General features: G+C 49.9%; 1 protein-coding gene across 1 annotated transcript; it reads right to left on the reverse strand.

Moving 5' to 3' along the window:
• Window positions 1-13,812: 13,812 nt before the first annotated feature.
• Ms4a8 (membrane spanning 4-domains A8) lies at window positions 13,813-24,574 on the reverse strand. The gene is made up of 7 exons (XM_047519703.1): window positions 24,488-24,574; window positions 23,503-23,725; window positions 21,179-21,301; window positions 18,258-18,317; window positions 16,993-17,130; window positions 14,410-14,523; window positions 13,813-14,155 (listed from the first exon to the last, which is right to left on the reverse strand). Exons 2-7 carry the CDS (start codon window positions 23,719-23,721, stop codon window positions 14,051-14,053), a joined length of 759 nt encoding a protein of 252 aa, XP_047375659.1. The 5' UTR covers window positions 23,722-23,725; window positions 24,488-24,574; the 3' UTR covers window positions 13,813-14,050.
• Window positions 24,575-25,252: the final 678 nt, after the last annotated feature.

A 25,252-nucleotide genomic window follows, 5' to 3' on the forward strand; every position in this document is an offset into this window, starting at 1 on the left:
AAGCAAACTATGGGCAGATTCAAGGAGGTCGAGGCAAGGGGAAGTTTTAGGAGCAAAAAGAGAAATTCACATGGGCGGCTTGGATACAAACCTCCCTGGTCTTGGGGCCCAAGGCAGGAGTTGGCTTAGCTCATTGGTGGAGGTTCCGTACCAGCCAAGTGGGCTATCCAGAGCACCTGGTCTCTATTGCTGCAGCCTTAGAGATTATCAAGGATGAACTTGGTTCCAGAAATATGTGCCTATGTATCAACAGGCAGAACCAGCTGTGTGTGCAGAACAAGAAGGCATTTCCAGTGGGTTTTAGGAAGTCCTGTAACAGCACTGACCTCAGATGAGCAGGCACGAATTCTTCCCCTCCAACTTCCTGGCTCTGACTTTGTCTGGACTGACGAGACCAACGGCATCAGCAACGATCGTGTGCTGACAACCTTGATCCGAGCTGCAAGCCCAAGTCTATTGTTTTCCCCACACGAGAGAGACAGGAAAAACTGTCAAACCTGAACACAATGAAGTCCCGCCTGTGAGGAAAGTCCCAGAAGGCTGAGGGCCGCGTTCAGAACGTGGCCTGACGATCAAGGCGAACATGCTCCTGTTTGCTGCAGAAAGTCCCGCTGCAGGCTCCCCAGCCAGCCCCAATCTGCCCTGTATGTGCCACACTTGCTCCTCCTAGCTCCCCACAGTGGCACAGGAAGTGAGTTCTTGGAGGAGACTTAAGAGCACCCAGGAGGCCCTGGACACCCCCTCCTCCTCCCCGTTGAGAACGCCTCTCTAATTCTCCCACTCGGGTGGCCTGACCCACCTGGAGGTGAGAGGGCAGGGATCCTTACCCAGGCCCGTGGTCTAGATGAGGAGACTGAGGTTGGAGAGGTCAGACACTACCACACACCCTCATGGCCAGAAAGTTCTGGAAGAAGGAGCTGAGCTCAGACGCCCTGAGTGCAGGCTGTCCTAACTGGACTGAGTTCTGACTGTCCAGGGCGCCCCGTCTGTCACCTGCCTTGCATCGTGCAGTGCTAGTTGGGACTCTCGGGCTGGGTCCTGGAGCACGGGGAGGCCACCCAGGAGCAGAGGTAGAGCAGGATCCCAGGTCTCCTGTCCCAGCACCGAGGCTCTGCCCACCACACCACCCTGCCCTTGGTGGTCCAAGACCACAGTCCAGGTTAGGGCCGAGCGAGCCATAAGTGAGCTTGGGCAAGACGTGCCCAGGCAGTGGCCTCAGGAGAACCCCTTAAAAGGAGATGCTAAGGAGAGGGAGCGTCCTGGGACAAAACACAGAGTGTCAGAGGAAAGGGAGGCCTTAGACTTGATCAGCAGGAGTTTGGGCATCGCGGCATCAGTACACTGGGCGCCTCCAGTGGGATGGGGAAGATGCGGGAAGGAAGCAGACAGTTGGCCTATTTTGTGGAACAAAATGCATAGAACTCGTGGACTGAGGGCGACCTCTGAAAGGATGGCTGTCGTTTTCCACACACTGCGAGACGGACCATTCTTTTCTGTCTGCGTAGTACGCTGCCTCTGGATCCCTCTGTCCTGGCTGAGAGGACCCCAGTCCGTGTGTGGTGAGCTCCGATGCCTTCTTTGACGACCCTGGAGAATCAACGTTGTCTTCTCCCAAACCTGGAAAAGGAGGTTCCCGGTGCACAGTGGCCCAGCTTGGGGTCCAGAGCCTCTACACGCCTCATCCCACTCAGTCACCACAGCTCTGGAAGTTCTGTTCCCCCGCGTTGCAGATGAGGAAACTGAGGCAGAGAGGTCACGTGTCTCATGTGAAGTCACACACTGAATGCACGGCACAGCCCGGACGTGAGCCCAGAGCACTGACTCCAAGCCTGTGCTTCCAGTTATCACGAGAATTTAGTTGCCAAAACCCACTGAGCCATTGGGAGGCTCCTGAGAGTGCAGAGCGGTACCGCCGGGCGCTCTGCATTGAGCAGGAAGCCGGGCCAGGCCAAAGGGGAGCCCGTGCATGGCAGCCGCCTCTCAGGGCACTTCCTGCCTTCCTCTTTGGCGGGACCCAGGAAAGTTCACCTTGAATAATGTGGGGTCCCAGCACAGGGCACAGGGTATGGGGTGCAGAATTCCCTGGTGCCTTTGGGGTGTCATGCTCTGTCCCAACGTCCACACCTGTATCCGCTCATGTTTTGAGTTTTGTTGTGACCTCTGAGAAGCTTGGGAATGAGGACGGAGCTCCATGGTGGCCCCCTGCCCCCTGGCCCCAGCCCTCCTTCCCACTCTCACCTTCTCTGCAGGGCTCTGATCTGCCCCCTGCCGTGTTGAGGAAGGCGGTAGACTGAGGGCTATCTAACTGCAGGGTCCCCAGCTACCTCTCCCTCTGCAGGACACACACCCCCACTGCCTTGCTTCATCCCTTCCAAAGGCCAGAACCCCCGGGCACCCCAACATCGGCTCAGCTCACACTGCTTCTTCATGTCCCAACAAGGCTGGTCAAACCCTGTCCACAAACCCTCAAAAGATGTCTGCCATTTCCTGGGCATCCCTGACTCCCCTTGCTCTGCCGTGTGACATCTGAGTGACATCTCTGCTTCAGTCTCTGTGTCTCACAACTGTCCCGGGCTCATCCCAATTGTGGCCCACAGCCCCTGTCTCTTCCCATAACCCTCAGGGAGGCAGCTTGAGTAGGAGCCGGGCATGAGCAACTGCAGGACGTCAGCATCTCATGGCGGAGGAGAGATCCCTTACCACTGACATAGACTCTCTGGCTCTGAGCCAGCCTCCAGCCCAGCCTCCAGCCCAGCCAGCCTCCAGCCCAGCCAGCCTCCAGCCCAGGCTGCCGCCTTCCACCTCAGGAGCCGTTGTCTCTCCACGCCCTCCTTCAAGGCAGCCTGGGATCCTGCTCAGCTCTGCGGAGCAGCTGGGCCTGTGTCCTCGTGTCTTTCAACCCAGCCTCCGAATCCATTTCCTACCCCTCTACTTAGCGAGGTATTTGTCCAAGCCAAGGCTGCCCCTGTCCTCGAAGGACCTGCACAGTGATTCGAGAACAATCTCCCGTCTCCCTGTGCCTGGAATCAACAGGCTTCTTACCTCTTTCCTGCACGACTTCTCTGTCTCCTACTTCTCTGGTGCCAGAGGCTGGGCTTTGGCTCGGCTCACCATGGTGTCCCTCATGTCTTCCAGGTGAGCAGCGGCATCAGCATGAACGTGGTCAGTGCCATCTTCTCCCTGGCTGGCACCCTCTCTCTCACTCTAGATATGTCCCTTCACGAGAAGGTGAGCGTTCCACCTGCCTGGGCCCATGCTTCCAAAGGACAGGGGGGACCACAAGCTTGTTTCCAGAGCAGGAAGGAATTCCAACAGAATTCCACCTCAGTACGATGACCACTCTGTCCACCAAGTATGGAACCCTCACCAAAGCTCTGTGACTGTGGAGGCAACATCACCAACCTCACTCCACAGCGAGGACACAGGTGCTCAGAGGGCAAAGACAGCTGAGCCCTTCCCTCAGTCAACCTGGTTCCTGTTTGGAGGGAGCAAGGCTCAGGTGTGCAGCCAGGGCTGCTGCCACTCAAACTCACAATCAAATCCACAAGATGTCCTGCCCCCAGGAACCAACCGAGGGCCAGCCCGTCACTGAAGAAGAGGTGCTGATGCTGGGTTCTTGTCTTACTTGGGGGGCTGCTGAAGCAGATGCAGGAGCGAGAATTCGGGTGCAAAGCATTTCTTTTGGGGCGAACCCAGGAAGCATCAGTAGGGGGGGAGGGAGTGACAAGACGCAAGGCCAGAAGCCCAGGATGAAGGGTGTGGGCAGGCAGGTTACCAGGAGCTGCTCCTGCTGGGACCCTGGCAGAGGGAAAGAGTGTGCACCTCAGTTTTGCCCTGTGATCCACCAACTCCACTCAGTCATTGGTTGAAAGCCGCGGCTGAGGCCATCGATTCGCAGGTGACTCCTGTCTGCCACGCATGTGAGCAAAGCAGTCTCCTGGCCAGGGGAAGCCCTCGGGCATGTGATGAGCTGGAAGACGGGTGGCAGGGGTGGAATAGGGCCAACGGGATTCAGGAAGGACATCAGTAGCGTTGACAACAGTACCAAGCAGGCCTGAAGAGCAAGGGCAAGACTAGCTGTTCCACCCTCAGCCATGACCCGTCCTCCTCAGGACTAACCAAGCAGGCCAGGGAAGGCTGGCAGGGCACAGGCCTTTGCCCAGACTTTGAGAGAGATAAGGTTGGAGACAGAATCACCAGGTGGGCGAGAAGGAGGGCAATTGACCCAGAATGCTAGCGTGGGTGCTCTGACCTCGCCCTTGCTCTGTCCCCTCAGGCCGCTGCTCCTGCAAGGAGTCCTGGACTGGCCCTCTGGAGTCCTCCTGTGGTCACAGCTGGCTGATGACCCTGGGGACATCTCTGCCCCCTCTCTCTCTGCGTTTTCTCTCCAAGGTCACTTACAGTTTCTGTTCTGTTGCTCTGGAGGGGAGCAGGGTGGCTGGAGCCCTGCAGATGGAAGGCTTGTGGGTGGTGCAGAGAGAGCAGAATCTCATCAGTCACAGTAGCAGCGAGCTGTCACCCTACTGTGGTGAGGGGTCCCCTGGAGGGTGAGGGGACTAGAACACAGGTGGTAAACTAGAAAAGGAACACTGTTCCAAAAGCCCCATGGCGACCCTGCTGCAGAGGCGAGCCATGTTGGCAGAATGTCAGTCAAGTCTAGGTGCAAATGTCAGGGAGGAGGCTGGGGGACAGGGGACCAGGGCTAGGGTTCTGCAGAAGGAGCTGGTGTGGAATCTGATGGAGCCGTAGAGACGGCAATGAGGAAGGAAGTGGAGATAGGGGCGAGGGGCCGCGGTCACCCAGCCCTCAGAGAATGGCCTGAGCGTGGGCCCACGGGGAGCTCAGGGCACTTGCATCCTGTACAGGCAACTCCTTCTCCTCTGGTGCCTCTGGAAGGGCACAGCTCTTGGCCTGTGGTTGATCCTTAAGAAAAGAGGAGTGTCATCAAGCACCATGTTGCCGAGAAGCCCTTTCACTTCCCGAGACTCCGCCACGTCAAGGGGACAATGAACGCAGGCCCGACTGGAAGTCAGGTAAGTATTACCTTCAGGAGCTCCGAGTCCTTTCCATGGACTCTCAGAACTGGGCCAGGACGGGTCTGCCCCAGGAAGTGTTCTCCTCTGAACTGTGCCAAAGGCAGCTATGCCTTGGAACACAGGTCAGGCAAGGGAACACAGCATAGTTACGACCTTGATGCTTTCCTAGCTTAAGTTTTAGCACCCTTGGTGACAGGCATGGCATGTACCTGTCCTGCCAGCTGCCACAGAATTTCCCTGCCACTTACTAAGTTTCAATAAACCCCATGTCTCCCACCCAGTATCTGGGTATTTTCTTTGATCTCTCTGCAACCCCACCCCACTGTAGCCAGGATGGTCCTGGCTTACAAAACAGGTACAGGAAGAGTTGGTCTAAAACCAGGCTGTTAAATGACACGTATTCCATTTGTCGAAGATCTATGTTTATTGCCTGTGATTTCCTAAGGCCTACTCAGTTCTAGGAAATGAAAGTCCAACTGAGGTCACGATGTTCCTGATTAGCTGATGGGCATCCTGGGTCCCTGGTCAGAAAGGACACAGAAACAGAAGGGGATGGCACTCTAGACACCAAGACCTCTAGCAGCTACTTCTCAGAGGAACTCAGAGACTAAAACTACTTGGAAGAATACAAGCAGGTTTTGCATTCAGTAATCAAAACAAAGAAACATAAAAAGTAAGCCAACAGAAAATCCCTGCATTGCTTTTATAACAAAGGAAAGCTTGACAATGTGTGGTCATAACAGATTGCTTCTGTCAGTAATGTCACCTTTGGATGCCGGTTGGTCATCATGAATACTGATATTTATTTTCTGTCAATGGAGAAGTTATGGACATAGTCACCGCCCTTTGGAATTAGTCTTTATCCTTTGATGAGTAAAGACGTAGCAGCCTCATGACCCTCGAAGCTTTCTTACCTGAAGCTGCTGCATTCACGAGATCTGTGGCATCAGTGGTAATAGCACAGAAAGGACTGACCATTTTGGGGTATGACTCAGTGTCACCAAAGGCTTCCAAACTGTGCCTGCTCCTGCTTGGGTGTCTTCCTCCTCCAGGCTGGCTCTCTGCTCTCCTTATCCCTTGCTGCATCGCTGCTAGAATAAATCCAGCTCATCTCTGTGTTCCTCCTGCCCACCCCAGGATGTCCTGTGTTACAAAGAACTGCTTCCATGGTGTTCCTTTGAGGCCACAAGTTCCTGTAAGCCAAGGACTAGATCATGTTCCTCAGCATTCATACTACTCCTCCATGAATAGAGCCTAACATATATCCCACGCTAAATACACATTTATTAAATGAATGAATGAATGATGGAAAGAGTGGAAATCCAGTGTATAGAAATTTGTTCTTCCCACCCACAAGGTCACAGAAAGAGAGCTGCGTGGCATGTGTCCGTCTGAAATTCCCATCTTCTTTTTAGTGGCAGACAGCGGGATTTGCCAGGCTGAACTGCTACCTGAAGTCTAGAGTGCAAGAAATGGGAAAGACACTTCCCTGTTGCCAGGGAAGGAAGAACCGGGGTGCAGACGCCTAGAAGGGGAGGACCTCTTTCGTTCTCTGTAAATGATGATACCAGGATTTTTATTCCTGCTTCCTGGAGGGTCGGACCTCATTGGAAGAACCCACCCAGCACCTGGTTCTGTCATTCTGAGATACCCCCTGGGCTTCTCCTGGAGACATTTCAAGAGGTGACACACACCTGGAACCCCCCAGCCCAATGAGGTGCACTGAGGAGGGTGGAGGAAAGCCGGGCAGGTGGGAGGCCTCGACACTGCGACTCCTGCCTCTGGCTGGGAGGGAGAAACTGGAAGACCCCCTAGACCCCACCCCCTTTGGGCACCTTCCACCCTCGGGAAGCCCAGGACTCACATGTGTATAGCCAGCAGGCCATTCTGAGGAGACCTCTGGGCAAGACGGAGCTGCAGGAAGCAGAAGAACAGGAACCCACCCCAAAGAATTATCCCAGGGAGCTGGAAGCTGAATGGATGGAGAGGACGTGAGTGACGTTGTAGGAGTCACATATCCCAGCTCGAGTCGGGTCTCGATGGACCATCTCTAGCTTCTGTCAAATCCCACCCCCCTCCCGCCTCCTGTCCCCTCCCAGGCTCATGGAGAATGTCTTCTGGGGCTTCTGGAGGTCAAGGGGGTGGAGAGTTGCTCTTTTATCCCTCAAGGCCAGGCCTACTGCAAGGAGAGGAGAGTGGCCCCTGAGTGACTCTGGCTTCAGGTGAGGGGACCGAGGCCTCAGGGAGCCAAATGGTGACCAACAAGAAGGTCCTATGTGGGCAGTGAACAGGAACCTGAGCATTTGGACAAGTGACATGAGAACAGTGAGATGGCGAGAGCAGAGAACCCCCGCCACCCAGCAGCACGGGAGGCGGAGCCTGCAGAAACAGACGTGCTGGGAGGAACGGGGAGGGGGCACAGATCAGGGAAGGCTGGTGTTCAGGAAGGGGCAGAATCTGGCTCCAATGTCAACCTCCCCCGTCACTCTGAATCTTTAGAGAAAGTGGGCTCCTGAGACTACCTTCTAGGCATGTGACAGTGGCATTTTGTAGGGGGAAGGGATTAGGGCCATGCTCTGCCTTTGGAAAAGAGCCAGTGAAGTGGTCCCCAAATTGAGCTAACTGAGCAGCAGCAGGAGGAAACCAGGGAAACAGGAGCCCTCTGACCGCTGTTCCCAGGAGCCCTGGGAGCATGTCCCTTCACGTGACACTCTAGTGCCACCCCTCCCTGAGCTCTAGACAGGTAATGAAGCCCTGTGGATGCAGGAAGCAGACATCACCCTGTGGAGATCTCACTGGAAAATCAACTTTTAAATAATAACAGAATTTTTATACAAGCTTTCACAGTGGAAGCTGTGACACAGTATTTGCAGACTAGCAAACTGGACCGGGTCCTGCCAAAGGACAGTCCATTCACAGCAGATTTTCCCTCACCAACCAAGGGGCTCTTACCAGAGACACCCTGTGCTCAGTGCCCACGGCTCTCTCAGACGTCGGCTGGTCTGCCTGACCTTCTGTTTAAACTGAGAATTTCCCTTCCCCTTTTCTTCTTCGCTGCTCTGAGTTAATTATTTACTAACCTGGCATTGAAAAAACACAAAGCAAAACCAAGCCTGAGAACAGAGCTGGTCGCTGTGGTAATGGGTGGCCCATCACACACAGAAACAGGAAGAGAAGCAGAGCTTCCATCATGGCTAAAAGCATGCCCTGAGCTGCCATCCCTATCCTCGGGAGGGCTGCTGTGACGTCAGGGCTATGTCCCCCGACTGTCACCTGCACTACTGAGTCAGTGTTTGCTCTGGTAACCAGCAAGCCCGATATCTCCATGACTTCCAACAACAGATATTCACTTCTTGTTCCTGGACCATGACCATGTTGGTCAGTTAAGATTCTTCTGGGCTCGTTCGGATTTGACTTCAGGTCAAAGAGGGTCCTGCTCAGGTTCACACCTGTGTTTGCATTTTTCTGCTCATGTTGGAAGAGGAGCCCCCTACCTGGGACATATTTTCCTATGGTAAAGGGCACAGGAGCTAAAGCAGCTGAGTTTAACTCTGTGATTTCATCTGAAACTCCTGCTCAGCTGGGGTACCTGACACATGAGCAGTGGGAAAGGAGGACCTGTTACCAGAGGCCCATCTCTGGGGCCCCAACAGAGCAGGTCACTTGCTCCCAAAACCAAATGGAAAATGTCTTGATGAAAAGCAGGAAAGGAACTTTAAGGGATATGGCATTCTGGGAAGACACGTGGAATCCTGCAGCTCAGTCCTGCCTTTGGGACACTGACACAGGTTTAGGTTTGAAGAGGAAGAACTTGGGTCTGGGGGTGAGAGTTCTGCATAATTAAGCAGTCTTGGTCAAACTGTGGCCTGGTTGATTATTATTCCAGTTTTGTTTCTGCAAGGTAGCTCCAGAGAAGTCCTTATTGCCCGAGGAAGCAATCTCCACTGGCTGCTCAGGATCCTGGGATCCTGGGTGGGGTAACTCATTTCCATGGGATGATTACTCCTGCTTGGGGGTAGTCTCATCATGGGGTGATCTTCCAGGCCCCCCTGTGTCTGGAAGATGTAGGGCAATGACTGGAGACTTCTAGGTGTCACTCCAAGAGGGGGATGTTGTGAATCGGGCAGTTGAATATCTCTGCACATCTCGAAAATACCTTAGTTACTCTTGTCTTGGTGTCTTCACTCTTGAAGGGGATGGATTACCAGCTATAGATGAAGACTTTGTGAATGGTTAACATGCAGAGTTGAGCAGGAGAGACTGACCCCCATTGCTGAAGTTAATAAAGGAGACATCTGAAAGCAGAGATTCTAAGCCCTTTCCTACTTTTGGTTACTCAGCGGGCGTCTGCAGGCCCCAGCGAAGAGTCCGTGCTTTTAGCATAAACAGCTTCTCATTCTGTGAGGGAGCCAGTCCAGAGCAAGATAAGCGAGTCCCCAGCCACTCAGGAACTGAACCTCTGGAAAATATTTGGGTGAAAGGAAATATTTGGAGAGTGACCCCTAGTAAGGGAGGGAACACTGTGTGCACACTCACCCAAAGTTGAGAAAGCATGCAGGGGAGAGAGTTAGCTATTTGGGGGTCGAGGTGGGCTTCAATGCATTGAAACACTTGCGCTGCAGTAACACAATTGTATAAATCAGGGGGCTCCAGACACAGAAAACTAACGGGAGATGGGAAATTATATGGAGACAGAGTCATTGCAATTGCACCAAAATTAAAATGGGGTTATCAGGGTGGCCCTAATTCAATATGACTGGTGTTCTTATGGAATGGGGAATGTAGACCCAGGGGAAGATCTGAACGCAGGAGTGAGGCTGTGAACTGAAGGCAGAGACCACGTGATGCAGCTTGAACCAGGGAGCACTAAATGGTCTTTAAGACTGTTTTTGTAGCACCAATGACCAAACTGCAGCTGTGATCTGAAGACTAGCTCTACTAACTAGCTCTACCTACCACTCCCTCATCAGAGCTCACCGGCCCCCCACAAGCGCCAGAAGTACTGAGGAACTTTCTTTCAAAATAATGCGGGTGGATAGACTTCTCAGTCTTTATAAAAGCCCCTACCTTTCCTTTGTTCCCTGGACACAGCAGAGGGCACCAGCCTGGGCTTGTGTGTCCTGGGTAGCAACCCTATTCTTTGTTTACTCTGAAATAAAAGTTCCTTTATTGGAGATTCATCTCTGCATTTTTGCTGGACTTCAATGGCTCCTTCCTGGATTTTCCTGAAGCCCAACTCAGTGAAGCAGTTCTGGGTGGCAGAATTACCTAGAAGTGGCCGACTCGGGGTCGGCACAGGTGCAGTACCGCGAAGCAGAGCGATTCTCTCATCGCTGAGGACCCAACGTCTCTGACCCTAGTTCCTCGCCTGCTGCTGCCACAGAACTGAAGCTAGCCCTGTCCTCTCCAGGTCCCTGGCTGCCACAGTTCTAGGTCCCCTCTTCTTCCTGCCTTCGCTTCCTTCTCTTCTCATTCCAGGTCCCTCACGGGCCCCTGCAAAGCCACTCCAGCATCTCCAGATGCTCTGCATACTATCTGGGAGGACATCAGTTCTCGATTTCATCTGGCACATTCTGGCCCTTCCCTGGGGTGGGCGGAAGTTTCGTCTGTCAGACTCACAACTAAGTAAAGAAGTTGTCACCTGAGGAAATCCGCTGCTACTTGAAAAGTGTAACTGCTTGCTCCTTCTGCTCTGTTCTGTTCTGAACTCCTGTAGCCTGTTGCTTGACTCCCACGTAACCTGTATGGTCCTGTACACCATATGATATCACTGACATATTTTTTTTTTCAGTGCTGGGGATTGAACCCACGGCCTTGTGCATGTGAGGCAAACACTGTACCAGCTATATTCCCAGCCCCACTGACATCTTTTTTAAAAAAATTTTTTACAGATGCATTTTGATTCATTGTACACAAATGGCGTACATCATTTGGTTTCCATGGTTGTACATGATGTAGATTCATACCGTTCATGTAATCATACACGTACATAGGGTCATGATGTCTGTCTCAGTCCACCCTTTTTCATACCCCACCTCTCATTCCCCTCTACAGAATCCAAAATTCCTCCATTCTTCTCTCACTGCCCCCACCCCCACCCATATATCATTCTTCACTTATCAGGGAAAACATTTGGTCTTTGGTTTTTAGGGACTGGCTTATTTCACTTAGCATGATATTCTCCAATTCCATCCATTTATTTGCAAATGCCATAATATTATTCTTCTTTATGGCTGAATAATATTCCATTGTGTATATATATCAGAGTTTCTTTATCCATTCATCTGTTGGAGTGCATCTAGGTTGCTTCCACAATCTAGCTATCATGAACTGAACTGCTATAAACATTGATGTGGCTGCGTTATTGTAGTTTGCTGATTTTAAATCCTTTGGGTGTAAACCGAAGAGTGGGATAACTGGGTCAAAAGGTGGGTCCATTCCACGTTTTCTGAGGAATCTCCACACTGCTTTCCAGAGTGGCAGCACCAATTTGCAACTCCACCAGCAATGTAAAAGTGTGCCTTTTCCCCCACATCCATGCCAACATCTACCTTATATTGTATATTTTTGTTTTTGAGCCTCTGAGTCTCTGGTATCTGGTTTTTATCTACAGAGGCAGATCTGGGGTGTGATCTGCTTTTAGTGCTTGGTATTTGATAAATGAGTGAGTAGATGCCTGAGGCTGGTATGTCCAGGGCAGGAGCCATGAGAGACTGACTGACTGGGGGCTTGAGATCCGGACACTGGAAAGAGAGATTGAAGGGCAGTAGAACCAGGCTTGAAATACCAGGGTCCAAAATTCAACCTTGTTCTGTCGGTGCTGGGAGGCCTTGCAGGGCTCTGAGGAGGGACCAGGATTCCCAAACCCTCTTCTCTCAGGACATAATTGCACCCTAAAAAATTATTAAGGACTTTCAAAGAGCATTTGTTCATTTGGGTTCCATTTGCTGATATTCACCATTTTAAAAAATGGAGACATTTAAAAAGCATTCATTTTAAAACAAAACTGTGCATTAGATGTTACCATAAATAAATATCTTTAATGAAAAATAACTGTGTTTTCCAAAATCAAAATAAGATTGGTGAGGAGAGTGGTGTGGCTTGCTAGGTTCACGGCTAAGGTCCCGATCACAGAAGAGACTAAGAAGAGAAAAGCACACACACCTATTCAATGTAAATTTCATTTGCTGTGGGAGCCTTCATAAGGAAATGAAGACCTAGCAACACCGTGAACCTGCGTATTTTTATGCTCCGTTGGAGGAGGAAGTGAATAGTCATGGAGAAGCATGATCGAATAAAAAGGGATGATCTAATGGTAATAAACCGAGGTGAGCTCAGCACCGCCTATTTGTTTAATAGCCTTGCTGACCCTGGGTTCAGAGGTTGACTTTTCCTTTTTTCCGGACACAGGGAGGAGCCTTTCCAGTGAGGTCCTGGCTCCCTGCTTGGGGGTGGGAGAGAAGACAGTGACCTTCCTGATCCTGCTATTTTCCCAGGGGCTGTGTTTTGAGGTGCCCAGAATCCTGTCAGGTTTGTGCCGTGTCTTTCACGTCGGGCTATTTATGAGGTGGCTGGATTCTCACATCTGTTTCTCTGGTTTGATTAAAGCATATGAAGAAAATGCAACTCCACAAACACAGATAGTTGGAAAAGCAAGCATTTGACTAGCTCGTTCAGATGATTCTGGGTCTTGTTCTTTCTCGGTCTTCCTTGTCCTGGTGGGTCAGACAACTCTGCTGAGGAGTCTTCCTGTGCATCGTAGGACGTTTAGCATCAACCCTGGTCTCTACCCACTGGCCACAAGATCACCCCTTGTCCACTCTCTGCTGAACTACCCCAAACATCTCCTGACTGCCGGATTCACCTCCTTCCTCTTGTTGAGAACCGTGGTACATCCAGACTCAATACTCCAGCCTTGGTTTATCAGTGATTTCTCACTGTGGGATCTGAAATCCTACGGATGAAATTTACAAATTCTGCTCCACATGGAATGTGTGCGTACCCCCACCCCGCAAATTTACATGTTGAAATCTCGCTCACCTTATTTATTCAGACTTAATAGCACATAAAGGTCTGGTCACTGTAGAGAGTGAGGCACTCTCAATGGAGGTCTTCCCAGAGCGAGCTTATTACTCCAGAAAACCCTTCCTGTCCTTCAACCCCTCCAGGTGCTTCCTCCCCCAGCCTCCCTCTCTGCTTTCCTCACCCCTTCCTTGCTGCATCCTGCAGAGTTCATTGTGCCTACCTCTGGGTTTCCTCCGTACACCTGTCCCCACACCACCCTGTGTCAGAAGAAATTGCTCACAAGCTCTCTCTCTCTCTCTCTTTTTCCTCTTTGTGGTGTTGCGATTGAACCCAGGGCCTTGTGCATGCTAGGCAAGTACTCTACCACTGAGCTACACTGCTAGCCCTTATTTTATTTCCTTTTATTTTGAGGTAGGGCTCAGTACACTACCGAGGCTGGCCTTGAACTTGTGACCCTCCTGCCTCACCCTCCCGAATGGCTGGGGATATAGGAGTGAACCACCATGATGAGCAAAGGGCATCCTCTCTTCTGAGGCCAGAAGTTGTGAAAGGTCAAGGGCTGTGTCATGTTCACCATTGTTGACCCCACCCGCACCTCGAAGAGAGCTGTAGCATATCGAATGCTCAGTATGTGTTTATTAGAGTCGAAGGACTGAAAGAGTGAAGACTGGATGTCTAGATATGTGTTCCTCTAACCCTCAAGCTCCCACACACGCAGGACATGTGTGCACAAGGCCCAGGTGTGGACGCACACATGCACACAGGAGCACGTGACCCAGGCAGGACCTCTGGGTTAGAATCCACGTGAGCGTTCCATCTTTTCAGTAGAAGAACAGCAGGACTTAGTGGGCATGAAGTCCAGGGTGTGAGAAGTGGGAGAGGCACGTGCCTCAGTTTGCCAGGGGAGGAAGAACCTGGCATGAAAGCCCAGAAAAGGGAGAACTTCTTTTGGTCCCAGTGAAAGATATTTCTAGAATTCTTAACTTGGCTTATTTGGAGGCTTGACCCACATTGGAGTAACTTGGCACCGAGTTCGGTGGTTCTGGGACGACCACAGGGTTGGCTGCATAGACATTTGGGAGGACCATGCCCACCTGGAAAACAGGCACACAGGAGGCGGGTGCTCTGGTTAGGTTCTGGTTTGTCCTCAGGGTTCACATGCTGGGGGCTTAGATCTCAGTGTGGTGGGTGTCGAGGTGGTGGACCCCCTAAGAGGTGGGGTCGAGGAGGGGTAATTAGGTCTTGGGGCTCCACCGTCATGAAGGGAGTGGGCTGGGTCTCTCATAGTGAGCTAGATTTTGCAAGAGGGGGTTGTTATAAAGTGAGGCCACCCCACAACACCACTCACGTTGTTGTATTGACAGCAGGCCAGCTGGCAGCCAAAGTGGGAAGAGGTGCAGGCCACGCAGAACTCCAGGAGGCAGAAGATGAGCAGCACACCGGAAATAGCGACCCCAGGGTTCTGGAAATAAGAATCAGGAGGACGTGAGTGACAGAGCTCGTATTGTGGCTCTGTCGTGGACCATCTCCAGGGCTGTGGGGAGTCTCCCATTCTCTCTCAGTCTTAGGGGGAGAAGATCCCCTTGGGCTTTTGCGAGGCTCCTATGTGGGTGGAAAAATGTCATTTTGTCACTCTTCCACAGTGCTCCTCTGAGGAAAGGAGAGTCATTGTCTAGGGAAACATCTTGATAGAGTGTTGCAGGGTCATTTTCTGAGCAAAATAGGTTTCTAGCAGAGAAGGGACGGATCTTGCACATCCAAGGGGTCACCCTGGTTACTGTGGGAGCAGCAGCTGTGACATGAGAGATGCCACGTCGTTCGCCAGAGCGGCAGTGGAGAAAGTAAGGAAGCATGGTCTGATTCATCCTGAAGGAAGACAAACAGAATTCCCAAGGGGATGGGTGCGAGGCATGTGCGGGAGGAGGGGCCGAGGATACTTCCAAGGATTGTTCCCAGCAACGGGGAGGATGGCATTGCCTCGATTGGAATAAGGAGAAGGGAGTAGAGAAGGATTGGGAAGTGAAATCTGGAGGTCAGGCCTGCGCGTGGGGACACTGAGCAGATGAACTGACCATGGACATACCCCACGGGAGTCTGGGCAGAGGATGCAGCTGGAGCTGTGTTTTCAGGTGTCATTGACACAGGAAGGTGTTTGAGGTCCCCACACTGGATGAGATGGATGAGGCAGTGTAGAGAAAAATGGAGTCCTGTTTAAGAAAGCTTCCAAAAGGTGAACTCAAGGCAAGGAGTGAACAATTTACATGAGGAACTTAGTGGTCCGGCAGTGCCCCTGTTCAAGGGCAGATAAGCGCTCTGTCCTTGAACATTAAAAAACTTAAAGACATCTAGTTTCTGCTCACAAGGTCTGGCTCCTGGCCAGATCCAGGTCTGGAGACCAAACATACTGATGGCACTGAGCCCAGTGGCCCAGACAATAACTTTATATGTTTACTCCAGTGTATTTAAGAGATGAGAAGAACTCAAAGATGATAAGACTGCTTTCTTTGCTTATGTAAGCTGTGAAATGCCCGTGATGTCTCTCCAGTGCTGAGTTGGTATGCTACCTGGGATGGTTTTCCTTTTGTATATACTTTATATGTCTTAATAAATATTATCTTTTCCTATACGACTTGGGGTGGTATATTCAGTGGATCGACCCATATAAATTATAAGTCTGTGCACAGCCAAGGGAAATACGTTCCCGGACAGGCAGGTGTGGAGAGTAAACAAGAGAAGACCAACAGGGAGCCTGAGAGACGGAGAAGAGAGCAACTGACCAGAGAGAGTGTGGAAGGCAAGCGAGGGCCTCGGACGGGGTTGACTGGGGACTGGGAGCAGAGCGAGGTGTTAGAGAAGCGACACAGAGAGTCCAATCCGAGGAGCTTTGGGAGAACTGGAGACAGTGAGTATAGGCAGGTCCTCGAAGGATTTTTCTGCAAAGAGGACTCAAGAAATAGAGTGGTCACTGACAGGGGAAGTCAGACCAAGAAAAGTTTTATTTGCTTTGTAAGTTGAAAGAAATAAGAACAAATCTCTATGCTGATGGAAATGCTCTAGGAAGGAGGGAATTGATGATGTCGAGGGAGAAGGGGGTGAGGGAGCAGCGGCGGGAGGGGACGTGGGCAGTGTTGCAGATGGAGGATGGAGTTTACAGGGGACGCAGCTCATCTATAGCTGGCCTGTTCACTTAAGTAGCCACGATCCCCATGTGGCTCCTGAGCACTTGAGATGTGGCTACGTATCAAATAGAGATGTGCTGTTAATACAAAAACATAGATTGAGTTTCAAAGACTTACTGCTCAAAATGCAAAATACTGGTTCATGACTTCCTGATTACTGTGCAATTGACAATGGGAATTGTTCAGTTTAAACAAAGTCTGTTATTAAAATTAATTTCCCCTGTTGCTTTTTTCCCCTCAATGTGTCAGTGAGAGAATTTAAAACTCCTTATGTAGCTTACATTCTCTTCCTCTGGGACCGCGCTTGGGGAATTATGGTCCCGGGGTCCAATCCTGCCTGCTGCCTGTTTTGTAAATAAAGTTTTATCGGAACACTGCCACGCTCATTTGTTTTACGTTTTCTGTGGCTGCTAAAGGCCTGCTGTAGCTGCAACAGAAACTGTTGGACCTGTGAAGTGCAAATACAATCTGGTCCTTTGCAGAAAGCATTTGCCAACCCCTGGTCTCTGATAATAGGCAGAGAGACCAAGAATGTGAGAGGAGGGACTGGTTGGGTACATATGCCATCCTACTGAAGGCTCTCAACCCTGGATCAAGTACCTACTGTTTCACAGAAGCAGTAACCAACACAGGGAAAGAACCAGGTCCTTGACCTGCAGTCAGAAGGAAGCTTGATTGTCGGGCTCTTTCTAGCAATTTCCTAAACATAGCTAGGTTAGATCCAGAGGACCTTGGTTGGGAGGGGTACTCACAATGCCCCAGTTGTAAAAGGGAGGGTAGTAATCAAGGTTGCCATAAGTTCCCACAAGGCTTATGTCCGTGATGAAGAGTATGATTCCCACCGCGGAACAGACTGCGCTGAAGATGTTCAAGCCCACGCTGCCATTCAGCTGAAGATGACACAGAGGGTCAGGGTGGGAGAGGAAAATGATTATAGCTGAGATGAGCAGAAACTCAACAAGTGCCTCCCCTAATATTTTTAGTGTGTTAAAATGTTCTTAACATAAACTTTACCGGGTTGACCATTTTAAGCATTACAAGGGTATTAAATCATTGATATTGTTACACAACCATTCCCCCATCTGTCTCATACATCTTTTCATGGAAAAGTGTTTTTCAATGTGAATCCCTGGAACCCTCATTCTCCAGCAAGTAAAGAAGTGTTCTATGTAAAAAGGCTTTGGGGTTCAATTATAGCTTTATAAAAGGCTGTGTTGAAGAAGGATAAATAACGTCTTTTCTGCAAGATTTCTCAGAGCCCTTGATGAGAGCCATGGATATTCCAGAGAGGGGGCAATAAAAGAGATTTTCCCAAGTTCATCTAACTATCTTCACAAAGCACATTGCAGGACACGTGTTTCCAAGAGTCATCTTTGGGAATAGCCCTACCTATTTATCCCACAGGAGATAGGCAGGAATCTCGGCACAGTGTCTTGGGATCTGATGAGCCTGGATGTGCCAAGATTTGGACCCATGTGCAGAGAGCTTTGCGCAGACATTTTAATGAGTCTTTTGGAATTTCTAAAATACAATTCATCTTATTATAGGGACCTAGTCCTCTGAGCCCATTTCTGCTTGTCAGAAATGAAGGTACCTCTTGGTCCATTGGAAGGAAGAACAAAGCCTTGTGCGTGTAGATGTTTAGCGTTCAGTTGGCTGGATCCCTCAGGGAAGTGGGTGCTGGAGGGCCCCTCAGCCCCCCAGAACTGGCTGGAGGTCTGCTTTGTGAGCTGCAAGTACCCTTGGCTCCTTGCTTGGTAGAGGGGAGGCCTGGACTTCTGGAAGCACTGTGTCTCCTGTGAGGGCCTCTTGGGGGCGCTCTTCCTTCTCTCCCACATCTCTCCTGACTTTAACTGAGGTGACCGTGTTGTCCCTTCCCCTCTCCTGAGTTCCCTGGGATTTTTCCACTTGACTTCCAGGGCAGGGCTCACGTTAGCATACAATTTGTACGTATTTTCCTTGGGACACTATCCTCTATAGGTCCCTGACTGGGAGACAGTCTCAGGGTGTAACTCACCAGGCAAGAGGAATTGGGCTGATTTTCTGCTGCCACCGAGAGGGATCCTGAAATGATAAACTGGAGCAGAGAGAGGAGGTTTAAACGGGCTCAGGATGAGAGCACCCTGCCTCAGGCATCTCTGATTCTGGGAACACACCCTGAATTCCTGTGCAGGGACCACTGGCTCTACATGGGGAACAAAATAAATGAGCTGATTGACACTGTGTGACAGGGCAGAGAGGTGATGGAAGCAGGTGTGGGGACCCAGCAGAACTGGTTTTAAATGAAAACTCATGTGATCCCAGGTAAGTTACTAATTTTTCTAAGTCTTTATTTCCTATTCTGAAGAATGAGGCAATTTACCTCTCTTCTTAGGTATCGTAGTCATGAGATAACTTATGCCCTGCCTCTGGCATGTAGTGTGTCTTGCACATAGTAGGTGCTCAATAAACGTTAGCTTATTTCCTTGTCTTTCATTTTCCCACATGTACACCCTGCTTTCCAGGCTTTGTATTAGGTTCTATAAAGCTTGGGGCTCTGGAGGGAAGAGGAAAAAGGCTTCTAGCGTCTTCTCTGCTGCTTTTTCATTTAAGTCCTGCAATAGTCTTTGCCTGTCTACAGACGTGGACTGTATCCTTTGGTTACTTAAATAAGTGCTGTGTCTCTGATGCTGAGGATGATGATGTGTGTGCATTTCCTTCCAAACCTGTATCCTGCAGGCCTTGTGCCTGATGGGATCACTTGCCATCCTTGGCTCAGTGTGGTGGCAAAAGAAATCTGAGAGGCATGAGCTAGGATTTAATAATACTACCATTTGCTTAGTGCTATGTTTTTTTTAAAAAATGGCTTTAGTGAGATAATTTACATACTATACAATTCATCTTTTTAAAGTGTATGATTCAGTTGTTTTTAGTATATTTATAGAGCTGTGCAACCGTCACAACCCTCTAAGCTGGGAACATTTCAGCGCCCCTAAAAGAATCCCCAACACCCACCAGCAATCATGCCCTACCACTCTCTCCCTCCCACTATGCAAAATGCCTTTTAAACCTTGCATTATTTAGTTGCATGATAGCTCACTAAGTGCTAGTGTGCACTTAGATGGGAATAATAGCTTTAGGCATGTGCCCCAGAATGGACACCCCTGTCTACAATGGAAACTTCCTCGGGCTGTTCCTGCTTTCTAAGGGGAATGCTGTATTTTTCTACAAATGGAAAACAAATCTCAATTTTATGGCCTTCCTCTTATAGAAACTTGACAGGAAGGGAAGAAGGGGCTGGGATTTTCATGCTCTGGTCAGTCCTCAGGAGCCAAAGGAAGGGCCTTTGCTTGGAAAGAGGACATTAGTGACCTTTGGGAGGTAGAAATATAGTCCTGAAGTCAAAACTCAGGGAAGAACACATTGCCCTGCAGAGGAAAGGAGGACGACCTCAGGTGCTGCAGAGAACTGAGTGACTCTGAGGACAGTGGGACTCCAGCAAGGCACCAGAGATGCCCAGGCAGCGGCCCGGAGTCGTGAACACCCAGTGGAACCCAATGCTCACGGCAAGCGGGCTGCGTGGCTGTGATGTTAGTTCTTCCCACGAAGGTCTGTGGACAGACACAGGTGGCTGTGGGTGGTGGGGGAGGAAAAGGGGCTGGATTCCAAGCGTGGGTCTGTGCAGAGCAGGGAGAGGGCCAAGCTGGGAGGACGAGGAGCTGGAGGGAAGGAGAGGGAGACCCAAGCCCTGCGGTTCTGCAGCCCCTGTGGGGCTGTGAGGATGGGGGTAGTTATTTAAATGCTACAGGACAGGCTGGCATGGCCCACACCTGGGTTACTCTGAATTTTTGCTGTTTGTGGGAGAAGTCCCAAGTGAGTCACAGGTGGGTGTGTAGGTCAAGGACAAGGTTATGGAAGAGAAGAAGGTAGGAAAAGAGAAAGGCAGGTGGAGAGGAAAGAGCAGGCTGTGTGTGTGTGTGTGTGTGTGTGTTTAGGATACCAGAGAGAGGCTGAAAGAACCACAAAGGTAAGCTGGAGTGGAGGAAGGACTGGAGTTCTTAACCTTTGATGGAGTCACAGACCACCCTGACAATCTGATAAAAGCTATAGACCTTTCCAGAAAAAAATGCATATCTAACATACTAGATAGTTTGCCAGAATGGGGCCCCCAGAGCCCATCTGTGGAAGGTGGGTTTAGTATCCGGCCGCCTGAGCACGCAGGCACTTGCTCTCCTCTGGCTGAGGAGCCTCCACTCAAAATTGGCAGTGTCTTTGTGCTGGAGCTCAGGTCTGTGGAACCCCGTGGAACAGCACCTGAGGACCTAGTCCTTCATGTCTCTTTTGCAAGTGGGTGCTTTGTTCATGACTTAAGAAAAGGTTCCACACCTCTTGGCTGATGAACTGGGAGAAGCTTCCCTGGTATCAGCGATGAGTGGATTAGAAAAGGCACCCTCTTTGGGTGGATGCCACCTTGCAAGGTTGTGACTCACTATTATGGGCTGAACTGCGTGCTCTCCTCTCCAAATTTATATGTCGAAGGCCTGCCTTCCAGTACCTTAGAATATGACTGCAATTAGAGATAAGGCCTTTAAAATGGCCTAAGGATAAATACCATCATTAGGGTGGGCACTTGTCCAATTGACTGGTATTCTTATAAAGAGGAAATGAGGACACTGGCCCAGAGGGGGACCATGGGAAGACACAGGAGGAGAAGAGACCTCCGGTGAACCATCCAGCGGTCCCCTTGATCTTAGACTTCTGGCTTCCAGAACTGGGCGGTAACATTTCCATTGTGTAGGCCACCCAGTTGGTGGCACGTTGTTGCGGGAACCCTCGCAAACTATACACTAGGCAGGTGGGGACCTTCTGCAGGGCACAGGCTGCACACATGGATGAGGTGTCCCTGAGTAATGGGGGCACCTTCTAGAAACTCAGCTGCCGGTGACGCGAGATCCTTACCCAGATGCCTGCCCAGAAGGGGAAGCCTCCGTAGAAGGAGATGGACAGGTAGAACCCTGGGAGTACGGTCGCCATGACGGAGCCCAGGCTGATGTGCAGCAGACCGATGAGGATCTGGATGGCCTGGAGGAGAACCACGGCAGAGCTCCCGTGTCTGAGGACCAAGCCTGCTGCCCCTCGGGGCCTCTTTTATGTTTTAGTAAATGTTTTGTTTCCCTGGTCTAAGAGGTAATATGGGAAACACGGAAATGAAATAAAATCTACACACAATTGACCCTCCCCTGGAGAAAGCCACCATTTACCTTTGGTTGTATAACCATCTATTATTCCTTTCCAAATATATACCTTGATAATATGCAACATACAATATCAACAGACCAAAAACCACACAGTTGCATTTTGTTAATTTAGTATTTCATCATGAACGTGTCCTGATGGCATTAAGTACTGGGGACTCCCCAGATTCCATCCTGTGAACATTCTGTGGAGCAACTGTAACCGAGATTGAACAGGTGAGATCGTTTCTAGGTTTTATGAATTACACATTACTTCGTGATGAGTATTTTTGCATGTAAAATTTTGCCCTCATCTCCATCTTATTTTTTTTAAACACTGTCATGGTTGGAAGTATGCCCCCTCCTGCTCTCCAACAAATTCATAGACAGAAGTTCTCACATCTTGTATCTAAGAATGTGATCTTATTTGGAAATTGGATGGTCACAGACATAATTAGCAAAGATGAGGTCATGCTGAACTACAGACATAATTAGCAAAGATGATCACACTGGAGTAGGGTGGACCCCAATCCAATGTGACTGATGTCCTTACTAAAAAAAAATACCCTGTGAAAATTGGAGAGATGTTGGCATAAGTCCGTGAACTCCCAGAAGCTAGGAGAAACCCAGGAACAGGTCTTTCCCTACTGTCTTCATGGGGAACCTGACTCTGACAGCATGTGGTCTCAGATGCCCAGTCTCCAGAACTGTGAGACAGTACCTTTCCTGTTGTTCTAAGCCCTCTAGTTGGTAGCACTTTGTTATAGCAGCTCTAAGAGGCTAATGCAGATATACTTTAGCTTAAATGGCATGTATATATATGTATACATCTATATAAATATATATTTATATGCTGTAAACCACAAACATGGTAGCAAATATAAATATATTATTTGCTTCAGTGTATTCAAATGATCGCCATTATACACAATGACTGACCCTTACTTTCTCCAATTAGTACGGTATCTTCTGGTATGTCCCTATCATTACATAAAGAGCTTCCTTGTTCTTTTTATAACTCCAGTATATTTAATTTATTGGTTGTACAATACAGAGATTTAACTGGTGTTATATTGGTGGATAGTTTGATTGTTTCTATTCTTTTGTTTTTGCAGACTATGCTGCAATGAACAATTCAGATCTACCACATTTCTTGTGAGTATAGAAATATTTGAAGAGTAAAGATTCCGGAGGAACTTTAGATTATGTAGAAGGAAATGAGAGGGAGGGGGGGTATGAAAGATGGTGGAATGAGATAAATATCATGACCCTATGTACATGTATGATTACACGAATGGTATGAATTTACACTGTGCACAACCATAGAGACGAAATGATGTGCCCCATTTGTGTACAATGAATCAAAATGCAGTCTGTAAAAAATTAAAAAATAAATAATTAAAAAAAAGATTCCAAAATGGAATCATTGGGTATTTTGTAATTTTGGCAGAGGCAAATTGCACCCCCCCCCCCACCAGAGGCTGTATCAATTTACACTCCCATGAGCAACATTTGATTGTGGGGCTCAGATGGGGGTGTGGGCTTTCTGGGTGAGAATTCATTAGGCCCTTCAAGGAAAGGGTTCTCCCCTGTCCTGGTCCCCACGGCCTCTCAGGGTTTGTTGTGGCCCTTTGGTCATCTTCCCTGCAGTTTCTTGCTGTACTGGGCAAAGATCTGATCTGATCGCATTGGCTTTCGCTCCATTTTGTGGCTTGCTTTGTCCCTGCGGGACTCAATTTCTTCCCAAGACCACGTGGATCGACACGGGTGTCGGCAACAGAATCCACATCTATGGACACTCTTTTTTTTTGGTGTGGGGGGTTGCTTTTCTTCCTCTTTTCTAAAATGCCTGAATCAGAAAATAAAAGGCCCCATACCGAGGCCCTGGGATGTCGCATAGCTGAGCTTTCTTAGCATCCTGGGTTTGGCAGGGCCAGCTCAGCTCCAATCCCACCTGCTGGAACTTCTGTTTCCCGAGCTCCCCTCGCTCCCCGTGGCCCCCGACTCCAGCCCTGTGACCGCTGGCCTGCAGGGTGACATTCCACTTACCCCTAAGACCTTGCCTTCTTTCAAGACTTTCCTGGGAGCCAGCTCATTCACACTCGGCACCAAACAGGGTGGGTTCCCAGGAATTAGGTGGACCTGAGGCTGGTTGCTTGGGTAGAGGGGCACCTGAGACACGGCTCCCGGGATCACAGGATAGCCTTTGTGGGGTGCCACCACAAACACGGAATTGGCCACGGGGCCTGCTGGAGTCGTCGAGTTCATGCTGCTAAAACCCAAATGTGATAGAGTCATTATTTAGGCACTTGTGCTTACATTTAAAAAGGACTTTAGAGAAAGAAATAAATGAAAAGGACTTTTGCTTCTGCTAACCTGAGCTACTCAGGTGCACTTGCCAATCCCGTTTTAGAGTTGCTATTAGAACCAGATACAGGGCATTTCAGACTCCCAGGCAGCCAACGATTTACAAACACATCTCCTATAATCCTTGCACCTGCCCAGTTCCACTGATGGGGACAGTAAGGCCTGGGAGGGTTAGTGCTACCAGGAAGCAAAGGCTCAGTCTCTTCCAGTTTTGTGTATCTAGTAGCGTTTAGTGTGACCCTTTGCTCGTATGAATACCGTCCGAGAGTGAAATGTCAGAGCTGCAAAGTCTCCAGTTGGAGAATGGAGAACATTGAGCTTGATTCTCTGATTTTCTGGAAACGGAAACCAAGGGTGGGAGAGTGAACATGAGTTCTCCACAGTCCCTGTCACGTAGGGAGTGGAGGTCTCCACCCTCTAGGACAGTGCACTGCCTGAGCAGCAGATGTTCAACTGGGTGGATCACGTCCCTTAATTTCCTAGGCCACTTATGAACTCCGATGTGGTTTTCCCATTTTCTTTTCTTGTCTTTCTTTTTTGGAGCGAACCCATTAAAGCTCGTGCAGTCAACCCAGTTGGGCCTTCATCCCATTGATCTCACTTGGCAGGAAAACCTCATCACCATCCCTCAGTGACCCCTAGAAACCGCTGGATTCAGCACACTCACCTCGCTCTGCCTGCAGCCAGGTCTCTCTTACTCCTGTTTCCAGTTCTTTTCTGCAGGAAGCTCGTTTTCGGAGAGAATGAACGCACCGGGTGCAGTTGGGTGGGAGGTATAGAAGGATACAAAGTCCTCGCCACTTATTTTCCTGGGAGCAGGCCAGGTCACCAGCTGCTTAGAGCTCAGCTTCCCCATTCATGTTTGATCAATGAGCCCATTAAATACAGTTCAACTTCACCAGTGTTTACCGGTATCTACATGGCGGGGGGAGGGGTTGTGCCTGGTGCCTGGGAGACACAGGAGTGAACAGAGCACCCAGGGCAGAGTGTGCTGAGCTGTAACATAAGACAGAATGACATTAACACCCTGGCGGGGGGTACGTGTCTCCTGTGAGAGCAGAGGAGAAAATTGGATTTGGAGAGGTTGGACATTTGAAGGCAACGAAGTGCAATGAGAAAAGGGGCGGAGCCAGAGCACGAGACGGGAGACTTGCCATCAACTTAAACCTCGTTATATCTAAGTCAGAGCCTACAGAAAATCAGACAGGCACCCCACATGTCTGTGACATTCATCACGTGATCGCACTTGCCCTGCACATGAGAACAGCACACTGACCTTTGTCAATGGGATTTGTTGCCCTAGAAAAGGCACTCCATAAATGCTTACCGGGAGCAGATGAGGCTGGTGGGTGCAGAGAATTCTGGGCTGGTCAGTAGGAAGAACATTATAGGCAGAGGCCAGAGAAGAGGCCAAGTCACAGAGGCGAGAAGG

The sequence above is a fragment of the Sciurus carolinensis genome, chromosome 11 (assembly GCF_902686445.1).
Source record: "Sciurus carolinensis chromosome 11, mSciCar1.2, whole genome shotgun sequence".
In the NCBI taxonomy this organism is placed as follows: domain Eukaryota; kingdom Metazoa; phylum Chordata; class Mammalia; order Rodentia; family Sciuridae; genus Sciurus; species Sciurus carolinensis.